The following is a 16,521-nucleotide window of genomic DNA, read 5'->3' as shown; positions in this document are numbered from 1 at the left end:
CAGGGTAGTTTCCTTAGAACGTTCATATTCTTAATTTATACTAATGATATTTATACTCAAGAAACTTTGATTTATCAATATAAAATAACGACTGAGTCGTCATAACTAGTTATTGGGATCTCAAAACAATCTTGTAAATTAAATAAGTATCAAAAATCTTTACAAAGCTTGAAGAAGGATGATCTTCTACGGAACATCATCCTTCCGCTAGCTTCTCCACCACCACTCGGAGAAAACGATACTCGCCCATCATAGCTACTCGCAATATATGTAATATAATCTAATACATTATTACCAGTTTCCACCTTTTTTTTATTATAATAAACTATCATTTATTATTTTATTGCTAGTTTATAATGCAAAAAGTCATCCGTTATGTGACTTTAATTAAAACATTAAAAGAATGTTTCTTCTTCTAAATTCAACCATCATTATTAGCTTTTTGAGTAGTTAGTTGTTTATAAACAATTTTGCCTTGATAAACGAGCAATATTTTGCAATAAAAAAATTATTTATAAAAGTATGTGTATTTTGCATTAATATTTTTGAGTTTCAAAACAAATAAACATTACTTTAAATTATTTATTACCGAGACATTAGCTTTGATAAACGAGTGTTTTGAAGTACAAGCACGTTTTCGGAATGAAGTATGCTCGTAAATCGAGGTATTTATTTAAATACATATATACAAATAATATTTAAGATCATTTTATTTTTACATATCATTTAAAACTACTCATATTTTATTAAAAATTGCTAGTCTCATTGAAATGCCTAATATATTTAGGGTATTTTAAAACACATTTTAGTCTGATACTTACGCGCTCATAATTTCACACTAGTCGCTCGAAAAAAACAACAACTATACATAATTATATAAATAAAAATGTATATATATACAGATATGATAAAAGATGCAATACCAACAGCATATGTATCAGTAAATCCACATGTATATAGATAACCATCACATTATTGCATTGTGGAGTATTTTTAATTGGCGCTTCTGTGAATATTGTATGAGACTCGCTCACGGGCCTAATTATTTAACATGCACGATTACCGGCGAATCGTTGCACAACGAACAACAGCCAACTGTGGCAATAAAGTACATTCTTGAATAAAATAGTCTAAGTCTCTCCCGAGTTTGTTACACTGAACCACTATGCTGTGATGTACAAATCTCGTTTGCCTTGGAGATTTGCTTCGACGGCCCATCTTCCTTTCTCCTTTCCTGCATTTTTGCTACGTTTATGCTATATCGTATACATTATTATATGAGTATTTTACACGTTTAACGACACGACGTAGCAATGGTGAATTACGATTATGTCGGCGAGACAAGTTATGTTTGTAGAGCCCTTTGTCTGTGTGTATGTTAGGGTTTAACGTGTATTGTTTTGTAATGCATTAAACATAATTTGTTGATAAAGAAGTTTGTTGTTACAGGACATAATTAAATATATAATAAATACAGTTCCATGTAGCATATTTTATAGTTTAACTTATAAACATAATATACAAGAAAAAGCTTGAAAGCAAATTTACTATATAACTACACAAGCGTAGAAGTTTTAAAAAGAAAACTAGTAAACATTCAATGTTATTTTTCTTGACGATGTACACATATTCAGAAGTCTAATATACCTTTAAGTTTATTTATTCTCTTTACTTTTACAATTAATATGTCATTTAATTACTCTTAAATAATATTTTTAAAAATAGAAATTTTTATTAGTTAAATATAGATATTTTTTATTTTATTAAATGCTTTATATGTGATGATAATTTATGTTCATTTAATTTATAAATAAAAGGTAATTTATTTGACTTATATTATTGTATTATTGTAACACAACCATTTGGAAACGAACCAGTAACATTGTAAAAATAGTTGGGATTAAAATAACCATCCTCAGGATTTATTTGATTAAAAAAACTAGTCAATTGATGCTAATTTGTTCAAAGTTTTTCAATATCATAAAAAGTGGACATGTCTGATATTGATTTTAGACGCCACAATTAATACTAGACGTTATTATGTTTGTATCGACAGCCTTAATATGTGATAATTTTTTGATTGCTATTACGTTATTTATTTTTCTAAACTAAATGTGATATTGACATAAGTAATTATTGTATAAAATAATCGTAAAGCTGTCCAAACTTACTATTACACAACAAAAACTTATTTATATTAATTAACTTACCATATCTTTATAGATTGACCTTGACATTTGTGATTTACATTCTTAAATACTATTTAATTTATTTTTACAATAATAAAGATTGCCTTTGAATATCTCTTACTTAATTTACCGTTTAATTTATATACATATTATATTATCGTTTAATCTACCATTGACAAATTTGCATTTAATGTCAAAAAAATAATTATACACACACACAAATGCCAACCAATACATCATCGTACCCAAACGAAATCGAAAACTAAATGTGGGCGATCGTTGTTTTTGTGTTCGAAAATGCAATTAATCAACCGGTCCGTACCATCAAATAAAAAAAACTATCAGAGATACCTACCAGAAAACGTAAGGTGAAAAAAGTGTTTTGAATAAACAAACGGTGGTATTTGGCTGTAACCGGTTTTGATGGGGTTTTTTGCTTGTCTTGTATTCAAAACGGTCCGAATCTTCTTCGACATTTGAAATTAAAAGTGGTTTGTCGGTGGTAGGGATTGCGCAACCGCAATTCCGGTTCTACTTACTCTCTATGATGCTTTTGAGAACAACAAGACTGAACCGAAGCTGGCTAAACTTGCTCAACGTGGAAATTGCGCTGTTTGATGCCATCGCCTGTGAGAGACAGAAGCTCGTTTCGCAAACTGTTTCGACGTTTCGACGCTTTTACTACTATAATTCACACCAGCACATTTAAGTGAGTTAAGCATCTGTGGTGTTCAATCCTGATGGTTCAGCTAACCTTTCATTAAACAATACATATAATGAAAGCGCAATATGACGCCGAAAAATCTGGTAGCAGTTTATTTTATAAACATTTATAGATGCCGCTATCAGGCGGCACAGTGAAAGTGGCAGGTCTTGAAAATTTAAAAGTCTTCGCTGGCGTGTCGAGTTGTATTATTGTCAGCTGTGATTTCAGTAAAGCGATTGGGATTGTCTTATTGCTTGATTTATTCCCTACTGCTTCTTTTAAACGCATAAGAATTATATTTTCAAATATTTTACTAAATGACGGTGCGATAACAAATCAGATATTTTTATTGGACGAATTTTAGAAGTTTTTTAAGCAGTTGCGAATGCTTTTATTTGACTTATTGTTCTATTTTTAAAATTTACAGCTCTTTGTATAATTAGTATATTAACTTTTAAATTAATGACTATCCTAAGAGAGTATATAAAATTACTAAAAAATTTTGAGAAAAGCTACGTCAAAAATAATACATATTTGTTTATATGTAAGAAAACATTAATATATTTTTATATTGATATAGTTATCTAATCGTAGTTGTATTACTAAGTTAATTATTTATTTCTACATTTCAGTATAATTTGCGTAAATATACAATACAATACTTCTAAACCGCAAACCACAAAACGACTACTACCGGACGAAGATATTAAATAGGAAATCTGGTCAACTCAAAACAATATGTACATAAATATGAATTTGATATTCGTATTATTAATATGTAATTATTTTAGTAATAAACATAAACCCAACGTTAAATATAATAGTTAAATTTTATTTTTAGTTCTATATTATTTAAACATATGCACATAATAAGATATTAATGGAACGATTTTACCTTTATGTAGTAATTATGATTATTATTTGATATGAATTACATATATTATTAATTCTATTTTTAATATTACTTGTAATTGATTTAAATGCATTTATTTCGCAAAATAAAAAAACATGTAGAGTTTTTTGGGGTAAACACGCAGATTTTGTCAAAAAATCTGTAAACAATTATAATTTGCTAAAATTGTGATTACTCATATATTTTAAAAATAGTTTTACATATAAAAACGGTTTTGTGTAGAAAAGTATTCAATTTATTTAATTCCATAGTGATCATTTTTATTATTGTTTATATTTTAAGGTTTTATAATCCTAAGGGGTGTGAATTTGCAACCATAAATGCACCGTTAGAAACTGGTAATAATTTATTATATAATATTACATATATTGCGTCAAATTATGGTGGGTGATATCGTTATTCTCCGAGCGGTGGTGGAGTAGCTGGCGAATGGATGATGTCCAGTGGATCTTATAGTTGTGGCAGCGACAGTGTAGTGGAGGTTCGTTCCTCTCTTGTCTGACTTCTCCTTATTAAAGGTATCTAGTGTTTCAAAGCTCGCTGACGAACCACATTTTAAAATATAGTTATCTATCATTTGTATAGTAGAAATAAAATTGATTAAGAAAATGACATTATATTTTCTTAATAATCAAGATCTGAAGATGTATGTACATACATATGTATATTTAATACATACACAACTATAATACAATGGAATGCATTGCGCCTACATACCACATACACGAGAATTCGTTGGCAAACGTCGTAGGAAAAAATATTACTCGTTGATACAAGAGTATATTATTAGAAACGTCCGCCCGTTAATTTCGTTGTTTTTTTTTACCTTAGTCAACATCCTCGAGAGATTTCCTTGTTATTGTTTTCCATTCGATTAGTTCGCCGGTTGTGCCGCTAGAGCGGCCACCAGGTATTCAGGTGTATCCTGTTGACTGCCCTACATCCTCGTCGTCCTTGGGTCGAGTCACGACGCGACTACGACAAAGTAAAAGTTCAAACTGTTCTATGTGTATGTGTCTGCAGGAAAATTAGGTATATGTATAGATTTATGTCTGTAATCTAGACGTTTGATCAGCGAGAGTGTAATTATTTTAGCGGCGTCTGGTGAGGCGGGAGAAACTACGCTTCCTCTCGATTGTCTAAATTGTATAAATCATTAATAATATTGTAAATCTACTGAAACATAAATTATAAAAATCATAAATACGCTTAAAGCTGTTTTTAATCTTTTCTTAATGACCAAAAACATCTGAATATTAAAAAAAAATTAAAAGGGATATGATTTTATTTTGTTAGTTCCATTTAAATTTCAATACAAATACTGCTAACACATTTCATAATTTTTAGCGGGTTAAGGTGCCTAAGGTAACTGTGCCTTAATAATGTTATAAATAATTAAAAAATATGTCCATAATTATGGATTAATATTTTTTAGCCTGTTATGTAAATTATATTCAGAACTAACATTAGTGTTTTTTTTTTTTTTTTAAACATTTCAATACATCAGCTTAATTGTTTGACTGAGCATATATGCGCTAATTTTAATATGAAAAAAAGATGAGCCATTTAATGTTAGTTATAAAAAAAACTTTTGACACGGAATGACATGAGGGTTTGATTCACAAATTATACAAATACAAAACCCCCGAATATCTGATACGCTTAATACGCTCATACGTAAGCAGTAGAAGCTATGTTGTTACACTAAATAATTCGATACTGCGTAAAATTTCAGCTGTAGTTTCTCAGAGAAGTTTTCTCAAGTCGTTTCTCAATAACTTGTATACAAATGATATCGCAAAATTAAAAAAACTATGTCTTCATCTATGTGCACTGACGAACAAATTATTTTAAATATTTTGCGGAGTGAGAAATTAATATTAAGTTGAATAAAACAAAGTCAATTATATTTACGAAAATTAATAGCGTTAAATACTTGTGCTAGCACCTGAATTTAATACAGTAACACATTTATTCGCTCTAAAAGGCTTGCCGCCATTGTGACCCTTTTACAAGATATTCTTTTCATTGTTGTCATACATACGTTATTGAAAAAGGAATAAAAAAACAAGATAAAGAAAAGCTTTAAATGATATTCTCAGCGACCATAACTATTATCCTAGATTCTTGTAGTTATACAACAGTTTTAAAATCATTAGATTTATTTTTGGTTATATCAGTATATTATAAATAAAAAGATTGCAGATTTTAATTTATATTAAATTTAATACAAATTGCTGGTTTATAACCATTTAAGTACTTATAATTAAATAAGACTAATAGTAATAAAAACATACTAAAACTTAAAAAATACATAAGTTAAAAATATTTATACTTTTTATGTTTGGTCTTCTAATTATTGAGATTATTTTCTAAATATGGTCCCGCGAAAAAATAATATTTTTCAGTATGATTTATGTATATAATAAATGAAGTATTTCGATAAATGCAAAAAAAAATTCTATTCTATTGTATTAATAATAGTTTAATTAAAAAAAATTGTTTTACCATTTCGAAACCATTGATTGCATTTGTAGTTTTAAAAATATACTAATTTAATTTTTTTTATCTTTCATGAAGCTGGCTATTGTATATTCAAAGGAGTCTGTATTATCCAGTTAGATTCTGAATATAAATGTAGAGGAGAATTAATAAAAAGAAAGATAATAAAATACTTAAAAAATAGAGTTGAGTTTTAATACAAAAAAATATATTTATTTTATTTAATATATAATATTAAATAAAATCATATGATTTTTTAAATTTAATAAAAATATTTTTGAGAAGAAACAATATTTTTCACTAAGATTAATAATTTTATTTTTTGATAGGCGTTAAACGATCGATGAACTTTATGAACAATGTCAAGGTGTATCTAGCACCTTGTTTTTTTTAATAAAAATAATATCGAATATTATCTATTTTTATTTAATGTTGCAAAAAACAAAAATGTAAGCGATACAAGTATTTTCTGTAATTGTATCCGTAATTCTAGAGATAATTCAAATGCTATTTTTATATACTAAAATTTATACCCAATGCTTCTGTGTTTATAAACTCGACATTATACTGATTACGTAGGTCTATCTGTCAAAATTGAGTAATATATGTATGCATATGGGTCTTTATCTTATTCTCAAGAGAGGTAAATATAAATCCTAAGTATTTAGCTATCGTAAATACTTTAAGCCGATTTTTATTAACAGAAATATTTGTAAAATACATCGAGTTTTTTTTTTTAATTTTTGTTTATTACATAATTAAATAATACATTTTTATAAACATATATATTTACATTTCATTGGTTGCTGGTTAATTACCATTATCACAATTTACGATTGATTTGCTAAATTAAGAGGAATTACAAAAATAAAAAGAATAAAAGAACATAAAATACGTTAAGTTTAGGTCAAAGTACATAAACACCTTTAACAAAAAAAAAAAAAAAAAAAAATATTAATTATAAATATATATTTTTAATATAAAACTCGTGGACCTGGAGCTGTTAAATTAATAGATAAAATTTATGCGTCAGAGCAAGATGTGCTTTGGCATTTTGTGTTTATATTTAAATTTGAGTTTGTTTTTGTCGTAATCACCGATTCTTGAGACTAACGGGTTAGTATGATTTCGCGGTATTTTTTTATAATAATTATTAGTATGGTGGTGAACATGTTCTTTAATAGTTGGAATTAAATATTTATTATGAAGTTTTTTGAGGTTAGTATAAAAAGGTGTATTATAAATTATTTTTATAGCTTTATTTTGAACAACTTGTAGCTTAGAAAAGTTAGTATTACACGTATTACTCCACACTGGGCAGGCGTAAGTCATTGCCGGTCTGATTAATTGCTTATATAATAGAATTTTATTTTTAGTATTTAGCGCACTTTTTCGATTAAAAATTGGTTTTAACGCCGCAATGGCTGCGAGCCCTTTAGATTTAAGTTCGGTTATATGTTTATTAAATTTAAGCTTGGAGTCCAGGTGAATTCCGAGGTACTTAACGCTCGCCTTCCATTCTATACACTTTCCCTGCTCGCTTATAATAGTCGGGGGCAAAGGTTGTCTTCGAGTTGTAAAAATTATAGCCTCCGTTTTGTCCTGATTTATTTTTATTTTCCACTTTTTGAAATAATTACTTAAGAGAGTTAAGGATTTTTGCAATTTTATTGAAATAGGCTTAAGACCGTAAGAGCTACTCATTATCGCCGTATCATCGGCATACATTGAAAGACAAGTATTTTTTAAAATAGGTATATCATTTGTGTACAAAATGAAAAGGAACGGTCCAAGTAAACTCCCCTGAGGAACACCAGCTGGGATATTACGCGGTATCGATTGTTCATTATTTACTGAAACAACATAACTTCGACGATCAAGGTAGTAGCGTAACAAGTGTAGCAGATAGTTAGGGGTTTTATATTTGTGGAGTTTGTAAATCAACCCATCATGCCACACAGTATCAAACGCTTTTTCCACATCTAACAATAAGAGTCCCGTTGATTTTTTCATGTTAAAATTAGCAGAGATGTGCTCTGTTAACCTATTGAGCTGATGAGTCGTAGAGTGGTTTTCGCGGAAGCCAAATTGTTCATTGATAATTTTATTCCCCAAAGATCCCTTTAAACGTGATAAAATTATTTTTTCAAATAGTTTACTGAATGACGGTAATAAGCTTATTGGACGATAATTAATTGCGATAGTGTTATCCTTTCCTGGCTTTCTAATTGGGTGGATCTTTGCGGTTTTCCAAATAGCGGGAAAGTACCCGAAAGATAAGCAGGCATTAAAAATATTTGTTAGATAATTGATGCTAATTCTTGGAAGTTGTTTTATCGTAACGTTATCTAATTTATCTATACCGGGACTTTTTCTATTCTTTAAATTTTTTATGATGTTATTAACTTCTGATAAACCAACTTTGTTCACTAAACTAATATCTACGCTAGATGAATTAATATTTCGTATCGCACGGGCGACTTTGTTGTCTATTTTTGAATCTAAGTAATTTACAGTAAGCGAATAAGATGTGGAGAAAGCGCTGGCTAAATTTTCTGCCTTATCCTTGTTCGTGCATGCGATGGTGTTTCCATTTTTTAATGGGGGTATTTCCGAATGTTTATATTTAAGTGATTTAGTTATTTTCCATAAGGAATTATCTGCCGGGTTTAGATTTTTTAGTTTACGCGTCCACGATTCGTTTTTTATTTGCTGAATTTTATCGCGAATATAACTAGTAACGCGGTTTATTACAGATTTAAGTCGCGGAGATTTATTATTTTGCCACTGTTTTCTTAGTTTATTTTTGATTTTTATTATTTCGATAAGTTGTGGAGTAAGTTGATTTTTATTATTATGATTTTTACGCGTCGGTATTGATGATATTTTGGCTTCTTCGATAACGGATGTTAAATAACTGATATCATCGTCAATTTGTTTAATGTTATGCGGAGTATAATTCTGTCGCTCATCTTGCAAACGAGACTCGACTATATCTTTAAACTTTTTCCAGTCAGCTTTTAAATAGTCAAAAAGCGTTTCAGAGACTACCTCCGCTGAACCCTCCAGCGAGAATAACACTGGAAGATGGTCAGAAGACAATGCCTGAACGCAATACATTTCTGACGTATTCAAGTTACCCTTGACCAAAGCAATATCCAGAATTGACGGCGTCATGTGATTGGAAGGGTAATGCGACGGTGAATTTGGAAAGTTAACAATCGTGTCAGAGTCGCTCAAGTAGTTAAAAAGTGACGCTCCAGATCGATTTGCCCCAGAACAGCCCCAATGCATATGACGAGCATTGAAGTCCCCTGTCAGAATGACCGAGTCTCCTAGAGAAAATATCGAATCTAGATCACTCCGGAGCAGTTCGTCACTAGGCGAATTATACCCCGCAGCAATTATTATTATTTTATTTTTATGAATAATTTGAATCGCGACGGTTTCTAGATTATTAGTGTTAGTGTTTATACGTGCGTGTTTTATCGATTTTTTAACAAATATCGCGACCCCTCCGCCTGGCCTTGAGGGTCGGTCCCTCCTAATGCAGGCAAAGTTAGGTAAATATACGTTAACATGTGGTTTTAGATAAGTTTCGGTGACTACGACAATATCAATTTTGTACTCACTGATTAACAGCTCCAGCTCTCCGGTTTTGTTACGGATCCCACGGGAATTCCACGTCATGAGTTGAATGTCTTCTTTAGAAGAGGTCATCGAGATACTCGACCATCATCAAAGCAATTTCAATTTTGCTAGCGCACTTTCCGGCCTTAGTTCGGATTTCCTGGAGGATAGTCAGCATCCTGCGAAGCTCATCAGTAGACATGGCTTCTGATGAGGGCTTCTCAGACTGTCGGGCTTGGGGGCGTTGTTGCGTCTTAATTGGGGTGGCTTCCGGGACGATAGTCGGTTTTTTCACTGCTGGTTTCGTTGGCCGAAGGGCAGGAAACTGACTCTGTTCCAGAGCGAACGTTGGCTTGGGTGCGGTCAGTACGGCGGTATGTGGCTTTTGCTGCCTCTTCTTCATCTGCAGGAGATATTCTGTCCTGCGAGGACAGTCCTTGTAGTTGGCCGGGTGACTTCCGCTGCATCCAGTGCAGGTTGCTGGCGTCTCTCGGTCTTTTTTAGTGCATTCGGAAGTGGCGTGGTTTCCTGTGCATTTCACGCATCTGGGGTCTCGTTGGCAGTTCCTCGCAGCGTGGCCATACTGCTGGCATCTGAAACATTGAGTCGCGTGCGACTTATTACGCTTGTATTTTTCAAGCGTGGCCTTAGTGAAGCAAACGTACCGGATGCTTCTTATGGACGTCACCGTCGTCTCAGCGGAAAATTGCGTCAGGTAGAGCCGCGAGGAGGTCTCTGCCTTGGTGTTCATCGCCGTTACTTTGACGACGCTTAATCCTTGCCGCTCCAAATCAGCAGCGATTTCTTCAACGGGAACCTCAGGAAGCCCCCTCAAGACAGATTTAACTGTCTTGTCTTCGTCGGCAGTGAAGGTGTGAAAGGCACGGCGGCCCTTCAAACCATCCATCAGGGTCGCTCGTAGTTCGAGCGTCGCACACTGGATGGAAACATTACCTCTTCCGGTGTAGCGGAGGGTAAAATTACCTGATTTGGTCATCGACTTGATGAGGTCGATGGTCTGGAGATGTGTGCCAACCACCTCCATGATGACAGGTGGCACTCTTGCGTGTTTACTCCCGGCAACTTCGGGGAGTTTGTCATACCTGTTATGACTTGAAGTCGGCAACAGGTTGGCGTCAGTAGAGGAATACATCGAGTTAATTGAGTAGAAGAATATAGCGTTTTGTAAGGCAAAAAAAAAATATGGCGAAAACGTGTTTAATTATTCTTAATTATTTACAGGTATTGTACAAGTGTTTACTAGACTCCTAGTAATAATTATTTAGGTAGATACAATTTTAACAATAGCACATCGTTTCATTCATTAAAAATGTAAAAGTTGTACCTAAAAAATGTTTGTTTAAGATTTGACCTTTTATTTAAAGATATGTTACCACATGATTATTTTGTTTGGATAACTGAATCACACAGTGTAATATAGCAAACTAAAGGACAATGCCTGTACAAACGTTGAGACGATTATAAGCGATGTATGTACGTAATAGATTTGAACGGTTGACATTTTAACGACATATTTCTAGCACTTTATGTTTTGCTAATATTTATGTAGCAACAATTTGATTACTAATATTGTAAGCCAGCATTTAGTTGTGTGATTTTTTTTATCTATAATATTATAAAAAATAATTTCTTAAATTAAAATGTGGAAAGTTTTATTTACATGCATTTTATGTTATACAATTAAGTGGATTAAACTGATTTTTTTTTTTTTAAATAAAATTTATACTATACATAATATAATGAACTTTCGGTACATATCGATTTTATATTCCTGTTAAGATCTTAAATCATTGAAAGAGATAATTTTTTATTCTATATTTATTAATTTGTAAACATCATTCATTAGTATTCTGAAACAGTAATAATAAACGACCATATACATTATTAAAAGTTAGTGAATAAATAATTTAATACGAAAGTAGCATCAATCTTCTCTTGATATAACTGTATTACTTACCTTGATGTAACTCTTAAACTTCTGGAACAGCAAATTATTATTACTATTATGTTATAATAATATTGTAGATATGCCAAATATGTAAATGTATTTCATAATAATTATATTTTTAACTTAAACACTACAACAAACTAGTTTTGAAAAGCTACATCTGTTTTATTATTTAACATTTAATACAATAACACAGATATTTTAGTATGTTAGATTTTTCAAATTAGAAACAGTTTATATACTATTATTTTAATTAAAGTTTATTGAGTTGAGTGAAACTTGATATATTTTTTACTGACATCATTCTAACAATTCTGTAAAAATAATACAAGTTGCCAACACCTATTCACCAATTTAGAAATCGTGTCTCTAATTTTGTATCGACACACTATATTTTCTTTTTGTGTCTATTTCCAAACAGACTCTTTTTAATTAGATTAAAAAATAAAATTACACCGGATTGTAAAATTAATCAATAATGCAATTGTCACAACAAACGCATTATTCATCTCAACAAATCACACAAGTAAGGACAAGGATATAAAAGTTATGTCTAAAGTTACCGACCAAGGCTATTATGATATAAATAAACAGTTTATTATACAGTTTAATTTAAATATATCTAGAATGTTAAACACTTATAATTACATGGAAATAATATACATACCATTTTTTCTTCAGATAAGATGAAAAACTAATGTTCCTTAAATGTTTACTCATAATCAGATTCTGAGCTTGATCAAACTAAGCTTATCTAATAGCAGCTAATCTATCACTGGTATTGATAGATTAATTTGTGTGTCAACTTATGGCAGGCGTCGAGATGTTTGATTCGAGATTCATAGAAAGGTCAGACACCCTACTTGTTTGGTTTATCTGATTGATGGTAAACTGTTGCACTTTTGACCTCGTTTATATCATATAATATTTAAATATGTATAATTTACATTATTTTATTTTTCATTCAAAAGTCAAATTATCTGATTCATTTAAATATTGCGCGTTGAACATTATGTATCTGTTGTAATTGTATATCACCAGTGAATTTATATTTTAATTAGCAAAAATATAACTTGCGCAAAGCAGTAGTGTCATTCTCATCTATGTAACATGTTGCCATTTTAGACATCAAGTACGGTTTTGAAAAGCTCAAATCCCATATTTATACGGGACCAAACTTCATTCCAGACTTTAAATTAAAGGGAAGTTTGTTCAATTTGTGGCTTAAAATTTCATAGTTTTCTAATTTGTGTAGATGTACAAAAATCACACCGAGCTTGTTGAGCACAATGATATTTTTAGCGAAAGCTATGACGAGCTGAAGAAAAATGTATAAAGGATAATTTATTTTTATTTTTTTATTGTTGAATTGTATATTTAGATTTTTTTTTAAATAAATATAAAATACTTAATTTACTGATAAATGAAGCTAGTACAGTAATCTTTATTAATATAAAAAAAATTGTAAATAATTCGGTAGCTTGTTAAAAAATATTTTGGTTAAAAAAATAATCAACAAGTGACTCACCGGTGAGTCGCTGGCGCTTAAAACGTTGAAATTATTATACTGTAGTTAGTTTTAGTAAAAAATAAAAAAAAAAATATTTGAAAAATTTTGATAATGTTAATTTTTTTCATCCGGATATTCACCGCTGCTAAACGCATTGAGATTATATGTTTACTTACTTATCTCAAAAAATATGTTTGTTCTTCCATCTTAATATGTAAAATCATACACCTCTTAAAATATTAAAAATCACAATAATAATATGAAATAGTTTGTGATTAAATTTGAATATTAAATTAAGTATCTTTATGATTGAGTAATAAAAATCTTGATTAAATTTAAAAATATATATTATTCAAACTTACATATTACAAAAATCACAATATATACATAAATTATATTACATTATTATATGTACAGAATAATTAAGCTTTAAACTGGTAATTTTTCGTGCTTCTTGTCAATCAATTATATAATTTTAATTCTATTGATTCATTTTCACTTATACTGTACTATAAATATTAAAATAGATTGCATCCGCATTCTATAATATAATAGTATAAGATCAAGATATGCTTTGATACGAATGAAAGTTAGTGGTAGAGTGTTTCTTAATTAATTGCATTCTACTGTACATAATAATATATATTTTTACAGATAAGATTAATAAAATATATATTGGCATGTTTATTTAAGTTTGGCAATTTTTCTTATTTAATTAAAATTTGTATTATAGTAACAACTAATCAACTTACATTTTGTGACCATTGATTTTATAGTATACATATAGATTGTTTTTTTTATAATTAATATAAACTAAAAGACATTACATTTACATGTTTCACACATTGATAGAGTTTCTTAATTATTTATTTTAAATACATATTAGAATCAAATATAAACATGCAATATATTAAAATATGTTTGGAATTTTTAAACTTTTTATATTATTTATTTCATGTTATACATGTTACGTACACAAATAATTTTGACTAGCAACATATTGTACAATACAAATATCTTATAATATAACAGCCCATCATTATATAAATATATTATGTAAATTTTTTTTCCTAAAATAAGATTTAATTCACTTACTAGCTACGAATCAACAGCGTCTCTTATAAAACTAGATTTTAATTTAATCTATGGAATTAATACAGTCGTATTTTATTATTTCTTAATTGCTTAATGTCAATGAAAAAATCCATTATTACGCAACGCTGTGTGCAAAACAGAGCCAACGCCAAAATCGCCATTTGAATGCAACCGGCGACTGTTTTTGCCTTGCAGAAAAAAATAACCGGTCGACATTGGCAAGGTAACTGGCAAATAGGTTCTGTTTTTATGCCTCAGAGAAAGGAAACGCTTAATGGCTTGAGTTTCGGGCCAGACAGCGACACGCAACCAAGATAATAGAGCACTTGAGCAAAAAATGAGTCTGAAAAAATATAATATATAATACAACAACCTCAAGTGAGGCGGAAAAAATCGAGCATATAAATTTCACGGTTAATCTGATGAATATAATATTGTTTGTGGTTGTTTGTGATATGGGTTGTATAATGTTTGGTTAAAAATATATTCAAAAAAATCAGATCGTAACAAAAATAAATTTAAAAACCAAAAAAGTTGAGCGTCCGGTATTTGCGTACATACATTACTGCGGTACCTCACGACAGTGAGGAACCGTCAATTAATATAGATAAATTTTATATTTAAAAAAATCAACAAGAAATTTACTATAATCTTAAATATTTTTTTATATAAATTATATTATTTTAATGACTGAGAATACAAGTCGCGATAATAAAATATTTTTGGCACAAGATTTTCAAATAAAAATTAACTATGAGAGTTACAATAGACTTCATTATTACTTTTCAGTCTCAGATGGATTTTGTTTTACTATTAATTTAAATTTCAATTGTATTCACAGTCAAAACATGTATAGTAGAGATCTATTATTAAAATTTATCAATGAAAACATGTACTTATAACTATAATATGTTTAAATCGATCTTTTATAACACGGAGTAATAGTATTACAAACAAATAGTTATTATTAAAATTAATTTAATATTTTAATATTACACATTTAGAAGATTTTTTTCATGTGAGTTTTAGAAGATTTATAATTCACATCTTATTAACTATTTTACATAATGCGTCTGTGATTTTTTATTTATGCAAATGTAATAATATGTTTGTTGAATGTTTAACGATTTTTTTATAACAGCTACTCAAAGTCTGTTTGAAACGATTGCAAAAATTTAGAAAATCCCGCGTATTTGTGCAAATATTCACAGCAATTGAACACGGCTTACTTCACTCTTAAAGTGTTCACGTGGGAAATGTTTATGTTTGTGTATGTTTGTATGACAAAATAAAACAATCTTTTTTATCACGATTTCTTAAAATTTTTATTATCACTTTTTTACGATATATATATTCGTCGCCCTGACAGATACATATATCAGTTTTTTTTAAATATTTTATACATAAGTTACGTTATAACGAACGTATTTTTCATGCATGATGGGCAAGTGTTTAAAAACTATAATATACAGTACAATAATAATAATAATAATTATGATATAATAATGATACTCATACAGTTACAATAATAATAATAATAATATTTAATATAATAATAAGAATAGTCATATTGATTTTGAATGACAAGGTGGCCCATATATATTTATTTTATATCAAATGCACGCAATGCATTCAAGAGACAGCTTAACAATTATCTCACAAAAAAATATAACAGTTTTTTTTAATATTCATTTAATATATATGTATATATTAGATGTATTTTTTCATCAATTTTTCATTATCATTATTATATAATCAATCTTAAAACATATTTTTTTATTTTATTTATTTTTTATTACTTAGTTGTTTAACAATTAGTTCAGAGGCCGGGGAATGACTCATTTTTTTTTCATCGGAAAAAGGCCAACTTTCCAGAGTAATCAACTAAGCTAACCACGATCACTTGAAAACTTTCATATGAGAACATATTCCACATAGACGACTAGTATCATTAAAAAAATAAATAATTTAAAAGTAAAAAAAATAAGATTGTCTGGTTAATACTCT

General features: G+C 29.4%; 1 protein-coding gene across 1 annotated transcript; it reads right to left on the bottom strand.

Annotated features, from left to right (window-relative positions):
* Positions 1-7,216: 7,216 nt before the first annotated feature.
* On the bottom strand, positions 7,217-11,080 carry LOC148229969 (uncharacterized). Its single transcript, XM_088197003.1, has 2 exons — positions 10,606-11,080; positions 7,217-10,533 (listed from the first exon to the last, which is right to left on the bottom strand). The coding sequence occupies exons 1-2, from the start codon at positions 10,983-10,985 to the stop codon at positions 10,017-10,019; spliced, it is 897 nt and encodes a 298-aa protein (XP_088053129.1). The 5' UTR covers positions 10,986-11,080; the 3' UTR covers positions 7,217-10,016.
* Positions 11,081-16,521: the final 5,441 nt, after the last annotated feature.

This window comes from Plectrocnemia conspersa, unplaced genomic scaffold, assembly GCF_051122295.1.
Source record: "Plectrocnemia conspersa isolate PC_06_02 unplaced genomic scaffold, ASM5112229v1 ptg000011l, whole genome shotgun sequence".
NCBI classification, from domain to species: domain Eukaryota; kingdom Metazoa; phylum Arthropoda; class Insecta; order Trichoptera; family Polycentropodidae; genus Plectrocnemia; species Plectrocnemia conspersa.
The sequence above is the reverse complement of the archived record's forward strand: the minus strand, read 5'-3'. Positions and strand labels throughout refer to the sequence as shown.

Excerpts from the sequence above, each read along its gene's own strand:
- LOC148229969 (XM_088197003.1), bottom strand. The coding sequence starts at position 10,985 with ATGGAGGTGGTTGGCACACATCTCCAGACCATCGACCTCATCAAGTCG. Across the intron at positions 10,534-10,605 it reads ACGTCCATAAGAAGCATCCG|ATGCCAGCAGTATGGCCACG; the intron begins GTACGTTTGCTT and ends TCAATGTTTCAG.